Genomic DNA, 21277 nt, shown 5'->3' with positions numbered 1-21277 from the left:
AACTAAAACAACATTGTAAAGCAATTATACGCCAATAAAGATGTTAAAAAAAACACTAGTTTATCAGGAAACTGGAACTAATAATGTTTAAAAAAATTAATTATTTTTCAGTTTGCATGATAACTTCAGTAAGTTCAGCTGGTATACACTGGATGTGTTGCATATGTCACAGGCTAAAAAATGCCACTATGCTCTAAGTACTGGCATATATGACCAATTAATAAGAGGCCTAGCATAATACACACAGCAACCGTCTGAGTAAATTTTGAGGCCAAAATTAACATCAATATAATAGTTATGTTTACTATATATCAATAAACCATTAAGTAACTATGATTAGGTACAGGACTGCCTCCAACAAATGAAAAATGCTTCAACTTCAAGTGATTTGGGAGTGAACAAATTAAAGCTTAAAAAAATCCAAAATGATGATTTTCCATTTTATACACAGAATTTTCCTTTTGTCTCTTTTACTCTTTTTTTTTTTTTTTTTTTTTGCGGTACGCGGGCCTCTCACTGTTGTGGCCTCTCCCGTTGCGGAGCACAGGCTCAGGACGCGCAGGCTCAGCGGCCATGGCTCACGGGCCCAGCCGCTCCGCGGCATGTGGGATCTTCCCGGACTGGGGTACGAACCCGCGTCCCCTGCATCGGCAGGCAGACTCTCAACCACTGCGCCACCAGGGAAGCCCCCTCTCGTCTCTTTTAAGCTACACTACTTAGAAAAATATATGCTCATTATGGAAAAATTAGAAAATAGAAAACCATAAAGAAGAAAAAATTAACTGAATCCTCCCAGAAATAACCATTCTACAGTCTCACATATTGCTTGCAATCTTTTTAACAAACGGGCCTATGAGTATACGCCCATATCATTATATAATCTTTGAAAACATTTGACTCTTAAAGGCTACATGATATTTCATCTTTCACATAGCTTTTTTCCTTTTTATTGAAGTAACATACATGAAAAAACACATATAAACCTAAGTGACAGTTCAAAATATCAGGAGGTGAACATACCTGTGTAACATGCACCAACATCAAGAAAGAAATCATTACCAGCATCCCAGAAGCCTTGGGATATGCTTTCCACTCACTAACAACCCAAGAGTAACCATTATCCTATTAAATACAATAGTTTTCCTGATTTTCTTTTTTAATTTATTCATTTATGGCTGCATTGCATCTTTGTTGCTGCTACTCTTTATTGCAGTGCATGGGCTTCTCACTGCAGTGGCTTCTCTTGTAGTGGAGCACTGGCTCTAGGCGTGCGGGCTTCAGGAGTTGTGGCTCATGGGCTCTACAGAGCAAGGCTCAGCAGTTGTGGCGCACAGGCTTAGTTGCTCTGCGGCATGTGGGATCCTTCCGGACCAGGGCTTGAACCCGTGTCCCCTGCATTGGCAGGCGGATTCTTAACCAATGCGCCACCAGGGAAGTCCCAGTTTCCCTGTTTTTAAACTCTGTATAAACAGAGTAATAGAGATATACTTTTTTACATCTGGCTTCTTTCACTCAAAATTTTGTCTGTGAGATTCAACCACACTATTCCATGCAGTTGTAGTTCTTTCATTGTTACTACTATATATATACTATTTCATTCAACAAACAGTCCACAATTTAATTTTCCTTCCTATTCTTTTTCTGTCATTTAGATAGCAGTAGAAAGAATAGTTATTTTGAATAATGCTTTTATGAACATTCTTGAATGTGTCTTTTGGTGACCTTCTGGATGTATTATTAAAAGGCACATACTTAGCAGTGCAACTGCTGGGCCACAGGATATGCAGATGCACTTTTGGGGAATAAAAATTGATACAACTTAAAAAAGTATTCATTAGCTTCACAAAGACTTTTAAAAGACAATTAACATTTTAGGGACTTCCCTAGTGGCCCAGTGGGTAAGACTCCGCGTTCCCAATGTAGGGGGCCCAGGTTCAATCCCTGGTTGGGGAACTAGATCCTGCATGCATGTCTCAACTAAGTTTGCATGCCACAACTAAGAGTCCGCAGGCCGCAACAAAGATCTCACGTGCTGTAATGAAGATCCCGCACATAACAACTAAGACTCAGAGCAGCCACAATAAATAAATGATAAATAAATATTTTTAAAAATATTTAAAAGACAAAACATTTTAAAACTAATTTCTATAATACCTATGTAAATGATGAAATATCATTCACCCATTAAAAGCATTCTTTTTAAAGAATATATGCCAAATGAGGCAACTGATCCAACTAACAGGGGTCTATTAGTAGTTTCTTATACCTGCATGAATAAGCAATTTTTCTATTGTGATTGTACCAATTATAGCCCTTTAAAGATCAAAAGAAGAAAATTAAATATTGCAGATACTTTTTCTAATTCAATTAGGTAAAAAAATTTTTTGAAGCAGTTAAATATTCAATAAAATTAGACATTTATATTGAGCCTTGGCAGAGGTAAGCTGAAAATATTAATGTAATATATTCAATTAGGGGCTTCCCTGGTGGCACATTGGTTAAGAATCCGCCTGCCAGTGCAGGAGACATGGGTTGGAGCCCTGGTCCGGGAAGATCCCACATGCCGCGGAGCAACTAAGCCTGTGCGCCACAACTACTGAGCCCTTCGCTCTAGAGCTCACGAGCCACAACTACTGAGCCCACGCACCGCATCTACTGAAGCCCACGCACTACAGAGCCCATGCTCTGCAACAAGAGAAGCCACCACAATGAGAAGCCCATGCACCGCAACAAAGAGTAGCCCCCGCTCGCCGCAACTAGAGAAAGCCCACACGCAGCAACAAAGACCCAACACAGCCAAAAATCATAAACAAAAAAATAAATTAAAATATATATATATTCAATTAATAACTGAATTCACCACATCAGAGAATGGAACAATATTATCAGAGCAGTATAAGGGAAACTGGAGACTGTATCAACAGAACAGAACTGAAAATGAAGAAACTTGTGGTAATTATTTGAGCCCCAATAAGAAGTATATAAATATACAGCAGAATTCAAACTAGGAAAAAAACACAACTAACCTAATTCTTTGTGCACTACAGAAGTCAAAAGATCCACCCAGATGGAAGAACAATGCCATTATCAAAATGTTTATATTTCAGCTTAAGTTTAACTTCACTTATCTTATTTAGCTTTCTTTATATATAACAGTTCAAGAACATTTAAACTGTAATCTGAAAATAGAGTAATCACCACCATGTTCCCAGAATCAATAAGACAGTATTCCTTTGTCTCTGTTGGAGGTGATCTAATCAAGAGTGCCGAAAAGTGCTGAAAAAAGCAAGACTGTGATAACATATAAACCCTGTGGGGGAAAACAGTTTAGAACTAATATAAAAACCACAATTACTAAAAAAAAATAGGTTGATAACAGTACATTAAATGCTATGAACCCACCATATCTAGGTCAATAAGAATATTGATTATGAATATGATTACTGCATAAAAAATTTTAAATTCCTATTTACCTGTTGTTTCCTAAATTTTCAAGGCAACCTTCAATGAATCTCATTCGAATCTGTCTATCCGTAAACCAACATACTAAGGAACAGAGAAGTTTCTCTGCTTCATTTATTAATCCTTCAGAAAGATTAACCTACAAAAAAATGTATATACATAAAGTTACTGTTTATACTGAATGCATTTTGCTGTAATTTTGTAGTCTTTTGGGTTTATTAAATAACTTACTGCATCATCATCTTGGACTATATCCCACAACAAAGTGTTTCCTTTCTTGCAAACGTTATCCAAATTAATGTCTGTTACAGCATTACTGCTGAATTGATGTTTATGAACTGTAGGTCCTGAAGGGGCAAAATATAACACACTATAGAGCAATGCAGTTGACTGAAATTGTAAAGTGAACTACAGCATTCATAAAGTTAACAAATTCAAAGTGAAGTATAACAATAAATCTCTTCTTACATCACAAGATAAAAACAAGATTAACACAGTTGCTTTATGAATGAGACAGAATAGTACTGTTTAGAGTTTGATACTACTAAAGTAAAATAAGAAAAGTTTTCATAGCCTCTCCACTATTTCATAGCCTCCTCACTATTACTAATAAGTATGATTAATGTTTTCCACATGTCAAGAGAACTATATATAAATATTTGAAACCCAAATTAAACATTAAGAAGAAAATTTAACTGAATTAACTATATAGCCAAGGGACGTTCCTCTAAATGACCTTCTGTAAAGTGTCTTATACCTAAAGATTTTTTTAATTGAGATGATTTACTCAAAACATTCAATTAAATTCAAAGCGTCTATTATAATAATTCAGACTTTGAGTGCCAGACTATGAACTCTCCCTAGCTCTGTTATATTAAGCAAAAATGCTTCATTGTCTTTAACAGCTTTACCATGAAATTTCCCTCTTAAACTGTACATGTACATTGATTTCATTAAAATGAGAACTATGCAACCTTCACCATAATTCTGTTTTAGAACACTTTCACCACCCTAAAGCATTCCCTCATACTTAATTACATTTAATCCCTGATCCCATTCCCGAGCCCTAGTCTGTTCTTCCATCCCCATAAATTAGCCTTTTCTAGAAATTTCATATAAATGGAATCATACAATATGTATGTATAGTCATGTCTGACTTTGTTCACTTAGCAAAATGTCTGAGGTTCATCCATGTTGAAGCATCTATCAGTAGTGTGTTTCTTTTAAATAGAATAATAATAAACAGAATAATATTCCATTATATGAAAAAATTGTTTATATATCTACCAATTACTGAAAGTTTGGATAGTTGCCAGTTTTTGTCTAATATGAATAATGCTGCCATAACACTGATATAACCAGTCTTTGTATAGACATACACTTTCTTTTCTTTAGGGTAAATACTTAGAAGTGGAACTGTTGGGTCATAAGGTAAACACGTATGTTTAAAATTTGAAGAAACTGCCATACTGTTTTTCAACACATAGGTATGGTCGCTCTTTTTAATTTTAGCCATTCTAATAGATATGCAGTAGAATATCATTCTGGTCTTTAATTTTAATTTGCCTAATGACTAATGATACTAAGCATTTTTTCATGTGCTTATTAGCCATTTGTGTACCTTCTTTGGTGAAATAAATCAATTCCCAATTTTTAATTAAGTTGTCTTACTACTGAGTTGTAAAAGTTCTTATATGGTCTGGATACAAGCCCTTTATTAGATATATGATTTGCAAATATTTCTCCCAGTTTGTAGCTTGACTTTTTAAGTTTGGGGTTTGTTTGGTTTATTTGTTTTGGTATTTACTTTTTAAAATTAATTTTATTAAAATACAATATAAATACATAAGATCCGGAACATTTCTATCACCCCAAAAAGTTCTCTTGTGTCCCTTTACAATCAATCCCCACCACCAATCACTGAGTAGATGTCAATCATTATAAATTACTTTAGGAAATTTTAGAAGTGCATATAAATGATATACAGTATGTATTCTTCTGTCTAGCTTCATTTGCTTAGAATGTTTTTTGATATTCAGTCATGGTGTTGAACGTATCAGTAGCTCCTTCCTTTTTATTCCAGTGTGAATATACAACAATTTGTTTATCTACCAGTTAATTCCAGCTGAGGTTCATAAATGAAGCAGTTATGAACATTCAGGTACAAATCTTTTTGTGGACGTATGTTTTCATTTCTCTTGGGTAAATACCTAGAATAGGAATTGCTGGGTCATACGGTAAGTACAAGTTTAACTTTAAAAGAAACTGCTAAAACAGTACTCTAAACTGCCTGTACTATTTTAAGCTCCTTCACAGCAATGTATGAGAGTTGTAGTTGCTCTGCATCCTTAGCGTCATTTGATATCATTAAGTCCTTAATTTTTTACCCATCCGAAATGAGTAGAAATATCCAGTTGTAGTTTTAATTTGAATTTCCCAGATGACTGTAGATATTGAACATCTTTTCATGTATTTACTGACCATTTTTATATCTTCATTTATGAAGTAACTAAATTTATTCATACCTGTTGCCCATTTTTAAATTGTATTGTTTGTCTTACTGTGTTGGAAGAGTTCTCTATAGTATTAAATACACAGTAATACAAGGTAGATTTGGAGACCAATAATACATCTAATATTTTGCTCAATTTCTAACTTCATATAGTAAAAAAAACATGTACAATACTGAATAAAAGGAAAACAGGTTAAGAATAGAAGAATGGTGAAAATTTAATAAATATGGTATAAAATTAAATTGACCTCAATCTTAACCCATTCATTTCTCAACAACCACAATAACAAAAATGTCAAAACAGGGAATTCCCTGGCAGTCCAGTGGCTAGGTCTCCGCGTTCTCACTGCTGAGGGCCTGGGTTCGGTGCCTGGTCGGGGAACTGAGATCCCGCGAGCCACGCAGCACGGCCAAAAAAAAGGAAAAAAAAAAAGTCAAAATAACCTTATCTAGATTATACGCAAGTAACAGTTGAAATCAGAAAGTTGTTGCCAAGATCCACAAATTGCATCTCCAAGTCTGATCGTGGCTTTAAAAGCATAAACCTAATCTATCTGGTTTACTTAGTTTATAATTTACTGGCATCCCAAAACCCATGTCCTAGGCTACTAAGTGCTGATGGTATGTAACTAAGCAAGAGGCTGGATATGGACCTTTAAATTGCCAATTCTAGAACTGTTTTCCCTCTTAATTTTTCTCCCTTTCCTCCTTTATCTCCTCCTATTCTTTAACCTCTTCTAACCTCTATTCTTTAGAGTTTGGTCATGTCCTATCATCTTTTTAAGACTGATTTAGAGTGATTAGAACCATCGTTTTTTGAACATTTTCATCACCCCAGATGAAAGAAACACCTCACCCTTTAGCAGTCACCCCTCCTCTTATTTCTCCCAATCCTCACTAGCCACAGGGAACCACTAATCTATACTTTCTATCTCTACAGATTTGCCTATCTTAGTCCTTTTATATAAATGGAATCATACAACATGTGATTCTGTGTAATCTCCTACTTTTAAGTCCTAAAATTCCTGAATATAAAATCTAATGCAGCCATATATTTTCTCAAATACAAAGCTATAATTTTTATACATATTATTTTTTATTTCTTTTCCTTGTTAAATATCTCTTGATGGAACTGCAGCCTTCATATTCATGATGGAGTATTCATAATAATTTCATTTCCTTGGGGAAAAAAACTATAATATGAAAATTACTTGGCAAAAACACTGAAGTAACAAAACATTGACTGTTGATTCCTTTTAACAATGTGTTATATAAATTATTCCTATTTTAAATAAAGGAATATATTTTACTTACTACAGAACCTTACCTTGACTAAGATGTTCATGGTAAATAGATGCTAAATTGGGAAGATGTTGTTGGAGATGAGATGTTAGCTCTGCATGTGAATTAATCTGAACTAGCTCCTCTTCACACCCAGATTCTTCACCATCAAAATCAGCCATATTTTTTTCTGATTTTGCACTGACCTGGGAGCTGCTGCAACTGACATCATCTGCACTTAGCATATCATCAACCATATGACTGTAACACAGAGAGGAGTACAAAGTCAGCAATTACAAATTTGAACACACATTGTGAATCACAAAAAAATATCTCTCAAAACATTTGGCACAAGTTACAACCCACTCAAGAATAAAGCTACATTTGTTTGTTAACAATATGGAATATTGACAGCTTTACAAAAAATAAAAAGCCCACAAAGTCTGCACTATATATTAATTATACAATATATACCTACATATTATCTGGCTCATCAGCACACTTCACTAAAACAACTTCAAAGAGAATAATTTTAGGAAAAACAAAATCAGTAAACTTAACTGTTAGATAATTTTTTTATAAACTCAAATCTTAAAGTGAAACCTTAAAATTTATTTACATTTGTTCATCCAACTGCAGAATCAAATCAGATAAGGAAAAAAATTTCAATTTACAGCTGCAATCTAGATGTGGTTAGTATTAACTGAGCAACTTTTAACTCAATAAACACCTATTAAGCCCTCCCTTCTAAAACATACCATACGGGGTGCTCTAAGGATGTAGAGACAAAATGATAAAAATAACACGAAGAAGAAAAGTTCAGGATTGATTTAGACTCACAAATGGTACCCATACACAGAGAATATGGAAATGGCTAACATAAAAAAATAAATCATTAGGTCTTTTCAGGTAGAGGGTTGGCGTGAACACTATAAGAGATTTACAATGTACCAAACTGAACATATTACCCTCCTCAGTTTTATGAACTAATTGCTTTGTCTCCAGTATGTCCTGGGGAGAACTCTGAATGTGCATTTCTGTAATGTCAGACCATAAACCAGTGGTTCTCAAACAGAAGGCCAAGGGGACATCTGGCAATGTCTAGAGACAATTTTTGGTTATCACAACTTGGGATATTCCTCTAGTATGTAGGCCTAGAGGCTAGGGATGCTGCTAAACATCCATCCTACAATGCAGAGGGCAGCATTCACATTGCTGTAAATCCAAAACACAGAATTACCTGGCCCAAAACATCAATACTGCCAAGACTAAGAAACATTACTGTAAACTCATATGGGTTAATGATAAGAAGAAAAAGGCAAAGGAAATAAAGTAGGAATATGTATGGATGTGTAGTTCTCCCAAACAACCATATTAAATTCTGAAAGGCCCGGCAAATAGTCAGGTTTAAGATAAATCCTGATAAACTACATATCCCTATTTCATCATTAACTCAAATATTACTACTTGCAATGATAGTAATAATAAATAGCAGCTAATATTTATTAAGTTCTTATTATGTGCCAATCATATCAGCCCATGAAATGCTCACAATAAGCCCATGAGATAGGTACTATTGTTTCTATTTTATAGATGAGAAAATGATAGTAAGAACAACTGAGTACCTTGCCCAATACTGTAACACTAGTAAATGACAGAATCACTTACTATTAAACACCATAGGTATATTTCACAGATAATCAAAAAGCTTTATGCTGAGGCTTTATCCTTACTAATATCCTAAAATTAGAATGTGCATAAAATTTCCCTTTTCGTGATCACACTTTAATGGAAGTTTCCACAAGCAATTTACTATCTACTATTAGGCAATTATTACAAGGAGTTGAAGATCTAGATCTGTGTTGTCCAATACAACAGCCACTAGCCACCTGTGGTCACTGCACATGTAAAAAATGGCTGGTCTAAATGAAGATGTTAGGAGTATTAAATATACACAGATTATTGAAGACCTAGTACAAAAAAATTTTTATTAAAAATTTTACACGGATTACATGTGGATATATGATATTTTGGATACTACTGCTTTAAATAAAATTTATAATTAAAATTAATCTTCTCTGTTTCATCTTGCTTTTTAAAATGTGCCCATTAGAAAATTAAAAATTGGGACTTTCCTTGGCGATCCAGTGGTTAAGACTCCATGTCTCCACTGCAGTGGGGCATGGGTTCGATCTCAGGTTGGGGAACTAAGATCCCACAAACTGCAGGGCATGGCCAAAAATAAATTAATTATGAAAATTTAAAATTACATACTTATGGCATGCATTTTTAGCTTACATTATATTCCTATTGGACAGCACTGATCTAGAATATATCACAATTGAATAAATATAGGCTATAATTAACTCCCTAAAGGAAATGTAAGCTGTTTTATTTTTAGGTAGACTTACCCATCGTGGTGGTGATGATGGTGGTGGTGGTGGTGGTGATGCTGTGGACCAATAAACTGCCGACAATTAAATAATTCATTCCCAATAGTCTCCCCAAGAAAGTCCCCAGTGCGTGTAATACAAGATTCCTGAGATGCTTGTGCTATATGAGCAGCATTCATTTCCCCTGAAATATCATGTTCTGGGTCTTCAGAGTGTGAACAGGCATCTAGCATTCGTATTCGATTATCTACTGATGGCACTGACTCAGTGTTAAAAACCAGGTCCTTTCCTGTTCCATTGCTTGTCCCACTTCTTTCTGATGGACCTTGGGAATCCCCTAAGCAAATGCCTGCTTGACTTTCTAATTTCCTGTTCCGATGATCTGTACCACAACTGCTTTTAGAAGGATTATGACCATGATCGTCATCTTCATCTTCTTCTTTAAGGGCTTCAATATCTGCAATGTCTTCTGACTGTACCTCACTGCCAGGGCTCCCTGCTGACTGGCTTGCATGGCTAGAATTCACCTCATTGCTAGATCCATCACTATGTCCACTACTGCTACCAGGACCACTGCTTCCATCTTCACCACTGTTGGCAGTTTCATCAGAACTTCCCTGCATGGATTCCTATATTTAGAAACAAAGAGACTTAAATAAATATTTAAACCAGTAAGAAAAAAGTAAATGACATTAACACACTGTACTTTTTTAAAAGGCTGCCACAGTCCTGACAAATTTCATTGAACAATACAAAATGGAATTAAAAACTCAAAGAAAAGTAAAGAACCTCAATGATACTTAAAAGATAGGAAAGGCCTCAACTGGCATCATGTTTATATTCCCAGTTCGAAGGATAAACATGGCACAAACCCAAAAATCAAAAAATCTCTTTAAAGCGGGAGGAAAAAGTATTTTCATACCTCTGTATCTGAAAGTCGCTGCTGCACATGTTTGGTTCTATTAATAAGTTGCTCATCCATTTCAATGTCACTGCCTCCACTTTGATGGGTATCGCTGTTATCACTGCTTTGAGGACTGGCTGCAGGTGACCCTATATTAAAATGATGGGGATTTTTTCACTTCTAACTTGTATTAACATGGATCTATCAGAATGTCATAATCCTTTGATTCTTTGATATACCAAAGCTTCACGCTAAGTAGCCAAAAATATAATCTGGAAATATGTTAACATTTGCCAATTATTTCTAAAGAAGATATACATGATTTCATTTAAAAGTCAGGATACTAATGATTTCAGCAAAAAGGGTAAGTAAGATAGACAGGTAGTCAGGATTTACATCTCCTATGCAAAATGAACTTTATGAATGTGATACAAATATATTATATAAAATTAATTAAATCTAGATGATCATCAAAATAAAACTACAAGTCATCTTGCCATACATTTCTAAGACTCAACTTACAAGGTGATGGTGCAGCTCTTCTGAGCTCTTCGTCCTCTGAAGGAAAAGGAAAAAACAGGATGGAAATAATCTAAGTGACTGAATTTCTTTGGGGCACATATCAGTTGTTTTTATTACACAATCAACAAGATATAGGTAGGGAAACCTGCAATAATATAAGTCCCCACCACGTGTTGTAGTACTTGTGGGTGCCTGCACAGGAAAGCCTAAGAAAAGGGTAGTATATGATGTCAGGAAACAAAAAGAGGGGTAAAGCTGATAAACTTGTAGGAAATCCTAGAAAGTTATACATGTAAAAGCACATATAAAATACCTGGAAAGACAGAAAACTTTGAAGTAGAAAACACAGAAAGAGAAATGTATCATTATGTTCTATTCTCAAAATTATTTCTAAAAGAAATCATGTTGACTGGTTTCTAACCAAAAGCTCTAAAGCTTTTATGACATAGTTTTGTTTTTTTCTTAAAAGAACACTAATGAAAGAAGATCCAGTAACTACTGAAACGTTATTGCTGTTAATTGAACAGTAAACCAAAAACATGACCTAACCCCAATTTATTAACGTTTTAAGAAAACCAACACCTCCCTTTCCAACTTATTTCAAAATTGAGATTAAACTGAAACTAATTTGCAGAAACTATTTCAAATTTGAGTTATAAACTATGAACAACTTACTTCAAATTACATTATACTTTACTAACCTTTCTTATTTCCAATGGGAAGATTGGTGTTTAGTAAAGATGCAAAAGAACTCTGTTTAGATAGCTGGGCCTTAGCTGCTAGTGCATTATTCCACAATGCTTTAATTAACATCGATGCCAAGTACAGTGTCTTTAAAAAAAAAAAAGGAGAGGTTGAAATTAGCGGTTTTAGGAAATACTGTAACAAATTTAATATCCTTTTGCCTAACTGAAATGCCAACAGTAATAAACTACAAGTTATATCATCTGGATCACAAATAAATTTTCACTTTACAAAAAAAAAAAATTAGTTTTGAATGAATTACCTGTTCAGTATGAACACTTGGTTCAAGAGCTGAGACCAGATTAAGAAGATGTCTAAGTGGTACTGGATCCAAATTCTTGATGAGTGAAGGAAATAAGTCATGTATATACCGACTACAGTGTTTCAGCTAGAAAATAAAAGTAGAGACAACAGTCAAAAATAATCACACTATATAAATAACCTGACACCAAAAAAGTTATATAAGTTTAAAAGTGAAGAAGCTGGCTAGTACACTGATGTTTTTAAATATATTAGTAAAATGTTAATTACCAAATGTCATAAATCGCAGTACATAAAATTGTGAAAATAAAATTCCACTTATGCAGAACTTCACTTTATCCAAGCAAACCACAAGCATAATTTTTTAACCTCAAGAAGGAAGCCTGCAATAAATAGTCTCTGGAATCCAAGTATAAAAAGGATTCCAATTTAATTTAGGAACATATCACTAATATAAAAACAAGTTAAACTGTTAATTAAAATGTAGGCAATAAAAAATAAAATAAATTACAATTAGACGAGAAAACCAAATAAATATTATTTTTTAAGTGTACAGTGGACCCTTGAACAACATAGGTTTGAATTGTGTGCATCCACTTATACAAGGTTTTGGGTTTTTTTCCCACTAAATACATACTACAGTACTATAATGATCCACAGATATGGAACTGTGGATACGGAAGGCTAACTGTAAAGTTACACATGGATTTTCGACTGTGCAGAGAGCTGGCATCCCTAATCCCCATGTTGATCAAGGATTGACTGTATTATATTTCTCACATTAAGTGGTTATAAAGTATTTATATAACATGGTCATTAATTGAAATACAGTACAAAATAGAAACCCCTTTATAATCAAGGTCTTCATAATATAAACTAGGAAAGTCTCCTTTGTTATACTAAACAGAATTATGTAAATATGAGGGAAAATATAATATTTACAAAGATATGACTAGTAAATATTACAATGTCATGTAAAATAAGCATCTTTTACAGCTACAAAGGTGCTAACTGCTAAATCAAGATACAGCAACAAATCTGACTTGGTCAGAAATACCCAATTTCAGGACTCCAAAGGTAAAATGTATCCTACTTATCTACAATACATAAAAAGTCTATAAGAAAATGTATTCTAAAACACTGACTTTTATATTTTTCAGGTATAAATCATATAAACTCTCTTCTACTAAATCATCTTATCAGGGTAAATATATACAACCTAATTTTAAAACAGAAGGTAAAATAAAATAACACTGGAAGAATTCCTCTACGTTGAGGTAACTTCTAATAAACTACTCTATCTACTTCAATGCTACTATTAAATTCAACAGTGTTCTTTACACAACTGCAGTACTTTAAGACCAAAAACATCATTTGATTTTGAGAAGTGAATCATCAATTATAAGTCTGCCGATTTTACAGATCTCACCTAAGAATATTTTAATGTAGTATTAATTAACATTATAATTGGACTGTACTAACAGTTTATACTTGCTTTTTGTCAAGAAGTAACTATCAGATTTACACTTTTCCTAATGAAAATGTGATTAAAACATACTGTGTGATAAATTCCTGATTTGTACCAGCGTAAATATTAATAAAATGGGATTTTCATAATAGATATAATTTTGGTTATTTTTAAGTAACAAGACCCATAAGAGATAATTATGTAATCCTGTAACTGAGGCAAAAGACACATAAGGCTCTTTTCAAGATGCACTTTATGAAGACACATCCAAAAGTCAGAAAAAAAATATTAAGATTGACAGCTTTCGTTCCTGGTAAAAATGGTAGTGTGGAGTTGGTTCACAGACGCTTCTTAACTAGTTATTGAAAAGAAAAGAGAAGAAAAGAATGTCAGGGAAGATGGCAGAGCAGGAAGTACCAGGAATCCAGCTCTGTACCTAGAAAGCAACTGTACCACTAGCAGAAACTGTCTGATGTAACTACTCTGAAACTCTGGAATAGCCAATTTGAACTCTTGTGCTCCCAAAGGAAAGCTTGGCTGGTAAACTGTTGTTAATGTTGGCCAATTTCAGCCTTCAGTGTGATAGCAGCTACCCATTTCCTACTCCTTGACCCTATGGCAGGCAGCTGTGGGGACAGCAATATGTGACTCTGGTACAGTTTGTTGGAGCCATGGGTGGGCAATAATGATCTTGTCCAAATAATAATGTCCAAATAACAAACTTCTGTGTTCTGAATTCGGATTACTACATCTGATGGGTGAGGTATGGGCACAGAGGTTAGCTGCCATTGTTTCAACCCAAATCAGCGAGATTGACTACTGGGGGAATTAAAGGAGCCACACCAGGGTTTTTTTTAGACATTCAATAACAACCAAATATGTAGAACAATTTAGAAAGGTACTGTACATTCCCAGGGAAAGACACAGCTCAGAAAAATACCTGAAAAGACCATGAGCTTTCACATTAGATCATTTTTAGGCTAGGGATCAATTAAAAAAGAACAAACTCTGAGAAAAGAAAAGAATCTCTTTTCCAAAGTTACCATACTATAAAATTCAATGTTTTCAACCAAAAAAAGAAGAAAACCAACACAAAGTATAAAAAGAAACAGGAAAATATGGCCCATCCAAATAAATAAAATAAATCAACACAACTGTACCCGTCATTTGTAGAATGCACACCCATAGGAATTACTAGACAAAGACCTTAAAACACCTTCCCTTAAAGATGTTAAAAGAGCTCAAGGAAAAGGATGAAGACTGGAAAACAATGCATGAACAAAATGAGAATATCATTAAAAAGACAGAAATTATAAAAAGGAGCCAAAAAGAAATGCTGAAAAGTAAAATAACTGAAATAAAAAATACACTAGAGGGGCTCCAAAGCAGATCTGAGCAAGCAGAAGAATAAGCAAACTTGAAAACAGGACAACTGAAGAAAATAGGACAACTGAAATTACTGAATCTAAGGAACAGAAAGAAAAAAGAATGAAGAAAAGTGAAGAGAGTCTAAGGGACCTGTGGGACACCACTCAGTCTACCAATACACTCATTGTAGCAATCCCAGAGGAAAAGAAAGGTACACAAAGTATATTTAAAGAAATAATGGCCAAAAGCTTCTCAACTTGAGGAAAGACGTAAGTCTACAAATTCAAAAAGTTCAACACACTCCCAGTAGGATAAACTCAGAGAGTTATACCAAGAGATATTATAATCGAACTGTTAAAAGCCAAAGACAATAAACTAATCGTGAAAGCAGGAAGAGATAAGCAATTCACATAAAACAGAGACCCTATAAGACTATCAGCCAATTTCTAATTACAAACCTTGGAAGCCAGAGGAAGAAGTATGATATATCAAAGGGTGAGAGAAAAAACTTTCAACTGAGAATTCTACAATTGGCAAAATCTGTCCTTAAATAATGAGAAATTAATACATTTCCAGATAAACAAAACTAGACCTACAACTAGACCTGCCCTGCAAGAAATGCAACAGGAAGTCCTTCAGAATAAAATGAAAGGAAGCTAGACAACAGTGAAGAAATAAACATCTCTGTAAAGGTAAATATACAGACAATTAAAAGCTAGTATTATTATAGTTTTCATTTCTAACTCCATTTTTTAATTCCTACATGATTTAAAGAACAAAAACAAGAAAAATTATTATTATTCTACACAACTGGGCACAAATTATATAAAACTGCCATCTGTGATATTAATAACAAAATAAAGGGGATGGAGCTGTACAGAAACAAAGTTTTCGTATGGTATTTAAATTGGCATAAATTCAAATGAGATTGTAAAAACTTCAATATGTCAAATGTAATTACCACTTTATACACAAAATATCTATAAAATACACACAAAAGGAAATGAGAACGTAATCAAAATATTTCACTATAAAAAAATCAACTAAAAAAAGAAGGCAGTAATGGAGGAAAATAATGGACAAAAATACTATAAAGACCTATAAAAAACAAACAGAAAAATGGCAGAATTAAACTCTTTGAGTAATTATTTTAAATATAAATGGTTTGGGGAGAGAGATAAATTAGGAGTTTGGGGAGTGAAATATACACAATACTATATATAAAAAGTAGATAATTAAAAAGGACCTACTGTATCGCACAGGGAACTATACTCAATATCTTATAATAACCTATAATGGAAGAGAATTTTAAAATATATATATTTTTATATATGTATAACTGAATCACTTTGCTGTATACTTTGCTGAAACTAACACAACACTGTAAGTCAACTATATTTCAATAAAAATGTTTTTAAAATAAATAAATAGTTTAAACACTCCATTCAAAAGACAAAGAACAGCAGAATGGATTAAAAAACGTGATACAAATATACAATGTCCTCAAGAGATTCATTTTACATCCAAAGACACAAACTGGAGAGGATGGAAAAAGATATTCCATGTAGATAATGAGCAAAAGAAAGCTGGGCTGACCATACTAAAATCAAGTAGTTTTAATTTTTTAAAAGTTACTAGAAAAAGAAGAATTATCACATACTCCAACAACCCCACTCCTGGGTATATATCCAAGAGTTAAAAGTGGGATTTCAAAGAGATATTTGCACACCCATGTTCACTACAGCATTTCTTACAACAGCTAAGACATGAAAGCTGCACAAATGCCCATCAACAAATCAATGTATAAATACAATGTGGCACATACATACAACAGAATATAATTCAGCCAAAAAGGGAAGGAAATCCTGTCACATGCCACAGCGTGGGTGAACATGGTGAACATGGGTGAACTTTGAGGACATTATGCTGAGTGAAATAAGCCAGTCACAAAAGGACAAATACTACAGGATTCCACTAATATGAAATATATAGACAGAATGATGGAAGCAGAGTCAAATGATGGATACCAGGAGATGTGAGGAAAGAGAATTGGGGAGTTGTTGTTCAATGGGTGCAGGCTTTCAGTTTTGGAAGATGAAAAAGTTCTAGAGATCTGTTACATAACAATATGAATATAATTAACACCATCAGAATTTTTTAATGGTTCAGAGGGTAAATTTCATGGGTTTTTTTTTCCCTACCACAGTTAAAGATTTAAAAAAAAAAAAAGGTTAACAGAGACAAAAGGTAACATCATTCATTAATAAAAGGTTCAATATAGCAAGAATATATAATAAACACTGAAGAAAAAATTGACAGAAATTAAGGGAGAAATAGAAAGTTCTACAATAATAGTTGTAGATGTCAATAACCCACTTCAATAATGGATAAAACAACTAGACAGAAGAAAAGAAAGGAAAGAGAAAACTCGTAGAGCACAATAAACCAACTACACCTAACAGACATATAGAGAGAACACTCCACAAAACAACAGCAGAAAACATTCTTTTCTAAAGAATGTATTCTTTTCTAAAATACAGTTTTCCAGGACAGACCATATGTTAGGCCACAAAACACGTCTCAAGAGATTTAAAAAGATACGTGTTTTCTCTGGCCACAAAATGATGAAGTTAAGAAATCAATACTAGAAGGAAAACTAGAAATTTTACAAATACATGGAAATTAAATAATACATTCTTAAACAACCAATAGGTCAAAGAAAAAAATGACAAGGGAAATCAGAAAATATTTAGCAACAAATGACTTGAAAAAACAACAAAACAAAATACATGGGATGCAAAAAAGCACTGCACAGAAATTTATTAAATGTAAATGTAAATTTAAAAAGATCTAATTATCAACAACCTAATTTTATCATTTAAGGAACCATAAAAATAATAAACTAAACCCAAAGCTAAAAGAAGGGAAATAATAAAGATGAGAACACAGATAAATAAAATACAGATTAGGAAAACAATTTTAAAAAATTAACAAAACCAATAGTTGGTTCTTCTAAAGATTCACAAAATAACATTTTGCTAGACTGACTAAAAAATATTTTTAGAAGAGGAGAGAGAAGATGTAAATAGCTAAAATCAGAAACGAAAGTGGGATATTACTACCAAACTTAGAGGTTAAAAAAAAATTATAAGAAAATACCATGAACAACTGTATGCCAAAAAAAATTCCTCACAAATTACCTAAATTGATTCAAGAAGAAAAGGAAAATGTCAATAGAGCTTTAACAAGAGACAGAGTCAGTAATCAACCTCCCAACAAAGTACTAAAATACATGGTCTTAACTAGTGAACTCTACCAAACATTTATAGAAAAATTATCACCAATCCTTCTCAAACCCTCCCCCCAAACTGAAGAGAATGAAATACTTCCTAACTCATTCTATAAGACTAGCACTGACCTGATACCAAAGCCTTCATTAAGAATAGAAAATCACAGAGCAATATCTCTTTCAATGATACTAAAGTTCTCCAAAAAATATTAGCAAATCAAATACAACTGCATATTAGCAAATCAAATACAACTGCATACTAAAAGAATTTTCACTGTGACCAAGTGAGATTTACTACAGGAATACAAGGGTAGTTCAATAAGAAAAACACTTACTGTAATACATCCTATTAATAGAAAGGAAAAAAGCCATATAATCTTCTCAACTGATGCAGAAAAGGCATCTGACAAAAATCCAACACCTTTTCATGATAAAAACTCTCAGAACTTTAAGAATAAAGAAAACGTCCACAGCCAACATCACACTCAGTACCCAATGACTGAAAAAATTTCCCCTAGGATCAGGAACAAGACAATGATGCTCGCATTCATCACTGCCATTCAACACCATATAGAAATTCTAGCCAGAGATATGAGACCACAAAAATAAATAGCAAATCAACTGGAAAGGAAGATGTAAAACTATTCATAAATGACATGATTTTATACATATAGAAAGCTAGTAGAGCTAATAAGCAAATTCACAAAGTTATACAGTACAAGCTCAACAAGCAAAATTCAGCTGTTTCGATATACCAGCAGTGAAATACCTGACAAGAAATTTAAGATAGCAATTCCATTTACAATAGCATACAAAGAATAAATACTCAGAAATGAAACAAAGTAGGTGAAAGACCTGTACAGTGAAAACTACCAAACACGCCTCAAAGAAATTAATGATTTAAATAAATGGAAAGACATCCTATGTTCATGAATAGGAAGACTTAACATTGTTAATACTACCTAAAGCAATCTACGGATTCATCACAATTCCTATCAAAATTAAGAGCCTTTTGGCAGAAATGGAAAATCCAGTGCTCAAATTCATATGGAATTGGAAGGAGTTCTGAAAAGCCAAAAACAATCTTCAAAAAAAGACTTTGAAACACAACAAAAATAGAGTAATTAAAACAGTGTGGCAATGGCGTAAAGACAAACATAGAACAATGGAGTACAATAGAGAACCCAGAAATGTAACCTCACATAAATGGTGAAATGATTTTTCAACAGTGCCAAGACCATTCAACGGAGAAAGGACAGGCTTTACAAAAAAAAAAAAAAAAAAAAAACGGTGCTCAGAAAACTGGATACTCACATGCAAAAGAGTTAATATAGACCTTTACCTTATCCCCCACACAAAAATTAACTCAAAATGGATCAAAGAGCTAAACTCAGGACATATATAAAACTTTTTTAAGAAAACACTGGATAAAATCTTCACAACACTCAATTTGACAACGGTTTCACTTGTATGACACCAAAAACACAGGCAATAAAAGAAAAAATATATAATAAATCAGACTTCATCAAAATTAAGACTTTTTTTTTGAGCTGTGTCGGGTCGGGTCTTAGTTGCATCACATGGGATCTTTCGTTGCGGCGCGAGGTTTCTTCATTGCAGTGCTCAGGCTTCTCTCTAGTTGTGGCCTGCAGGTTTTTTCTTTCTCTAGTTATGATGTGCAGGCTCCAGGGCATGTGGGCTCTGCAGTTGTGGTGCATAGGCTCCAAAGTGCATGTGCTCTGTAGTTTGTGGCACTCAGGCTCTCTCATTGAAGCGTGCAAGCTCAATAGTTGTGGTGTGCAGGCTTGGCTGTCCTGCAGCATGTGGGATCTTAGTTCCCTGACAACAGATTGAACCCGCGTCCCCTGCATTGCAAGGCCGATTCTTTACCACTGAACCACTAGGGAAGTCCCCAAATTAAGACTTTTTTGTGCATCTAAGGGTACTTTCAAGAAAGCAAAAGACAACTCACAGAGCTGGAGAAAATATTTGCAAATTACGTTATCTGATAAGAGATTAATATCCAGACTATATAAAGTACTCCAAAAACTTAACAGAAACTCTCAAACCACCCAATTCAAGAACAGGCAAAGGATAAACATTTCTGTGACTTCCCTGGGGACGCAGTGGTTAAGAATCCGCCTGCCAATGCAGGGGACACTGGTTTGAGCCCCGTGCTGGGAAGATCCCACATGTCGCTGAGAAACTAAGCCCGTATGCCATACTGAGACTGCGCTCTAGAGCGCACAAGTCACAACTACTGAGCCCACATGCCACAACTATTGAAGCCTGCATGCCTAGAGCCTGTGTTCTGCAACAAGAGAAGCCACTGCAATGAGAAGCCTGCGCATTGCAAGGAAGAGTAGTCCCTGCTCGCCACAACTAGAGAAAAGCCTGTGTGCAGCAATGAAGACCCAACGCAGCCAAAAATAAATTAATTTTTTTTTAAAAAAGGATAACCATTTCTCCGAAGAAGATGCACAAATGACCAATAAGCACATGAAAGGCTGCTCAACATCATTAGTCATTAAGATGCAAATAAATGCAAATTATAACCACAATTAGATACCACTTCATAACTACTAGGATGGCTAAATTTTTTTAAAAAGACAAAAGTGTTGACAAGGATGTGAAGTAATTAGAACCTGCCTGTATTGCTGCTGGGATGTAAAATACTGCAGTTGCTACAGGTTAAACCTAGATTTACCATATGACCCAAAAGTTCTACCCTGAGGTACATATACAGATGAACTGAAAGCAGAGATTCAAACATGTATTTGTACATCCATGTTCATAGAAGTAATTATCTACAATAAACATCCAAAAGGTGGAATTGACTCAAATGTCCACTGATGGATAAATGGATCTAAATGTGGTATATACATACAATGGAATATTATTTATCATAAAAAGAAAAATTTTATATATGCTATAACATGGATGAACCCTGAAAAAACTGTGTTTAGTAAAATAAGCCAGACACAGACAAATACTGTATGACTCCATCAAATGAGGTACCTAGAATAGGCAAGTTCATACAGACACAATGTAGAATGGAGGAAACTAGAAGCCC

At 34.1% G+C, this 21277-nt stretch overlaps 1 protein-coding gene across 5 annotated transcripts in view; it reads right to left on the bottom strand.

Annotated features, from left to right (window-relative positions):
• USP34 (ubiquitin specific peptidase 34) overlaps window positions 1–21277 on the bottom strand; it is a 231082-nt gene that overhangs the window by 120877 nt on the left and 88928 nt on the right. For 4 of the 5 annotated variants that reach the window (XM_060026527.1, XM_060026530.1, XM_060026531.1 and 1 more), the window contains exons 11-18: window positions 12081–12206; window positions 11776–11905; window positions 11075–11110; window positions 10571–10701; window positions 9667–10277; window positions 7302–7516; window positions 3694–3809; window positions 3474–3601 (exon numbers count right to left, since the gene is read on the bottom strand). In XM_060026527.1, coding sequence (XP_059882510.1) covers window positions 3474–3601; window positions 3694–3809; window positions 7302–7516; window positions 9667–10277; window positions 10571–10701; window positions 11075–11110; window positions 11776–11905; window positions 12081–12206 — 1493 coding nt within the window. The remainder of the gene's footprint in view (window positions 1–3473; window positions 3602–3693; window positions 3810–7301; window positions 7517–9666; window positions 10278–10570; window positions 10702–11074; window positions 11111–11775; window positions 11906–12080; window positions 12207–21277) is intronic. The other variant, XM_060026529.1, reaches the window with a different exon arrangement.

Source organism: Delphinus delphis, chromosome 12, assembly GCF_949987515.2.
Source record: "Delphinus delphis chromosome 12, mDelDel1.2, whole genome shotgun sequence".
Lineage (NCBI taxonomy): Eukaryota > Metazoa > Chordata > Mammalia > Artiodactyla > Delphinidae > Delphinus > Delphinus delphis.
The sequence above is the reverse complement of the archived record's forward strand: the minus strand, read 5'-3'. Positions and strand labels throughout refer to the sequence as shown.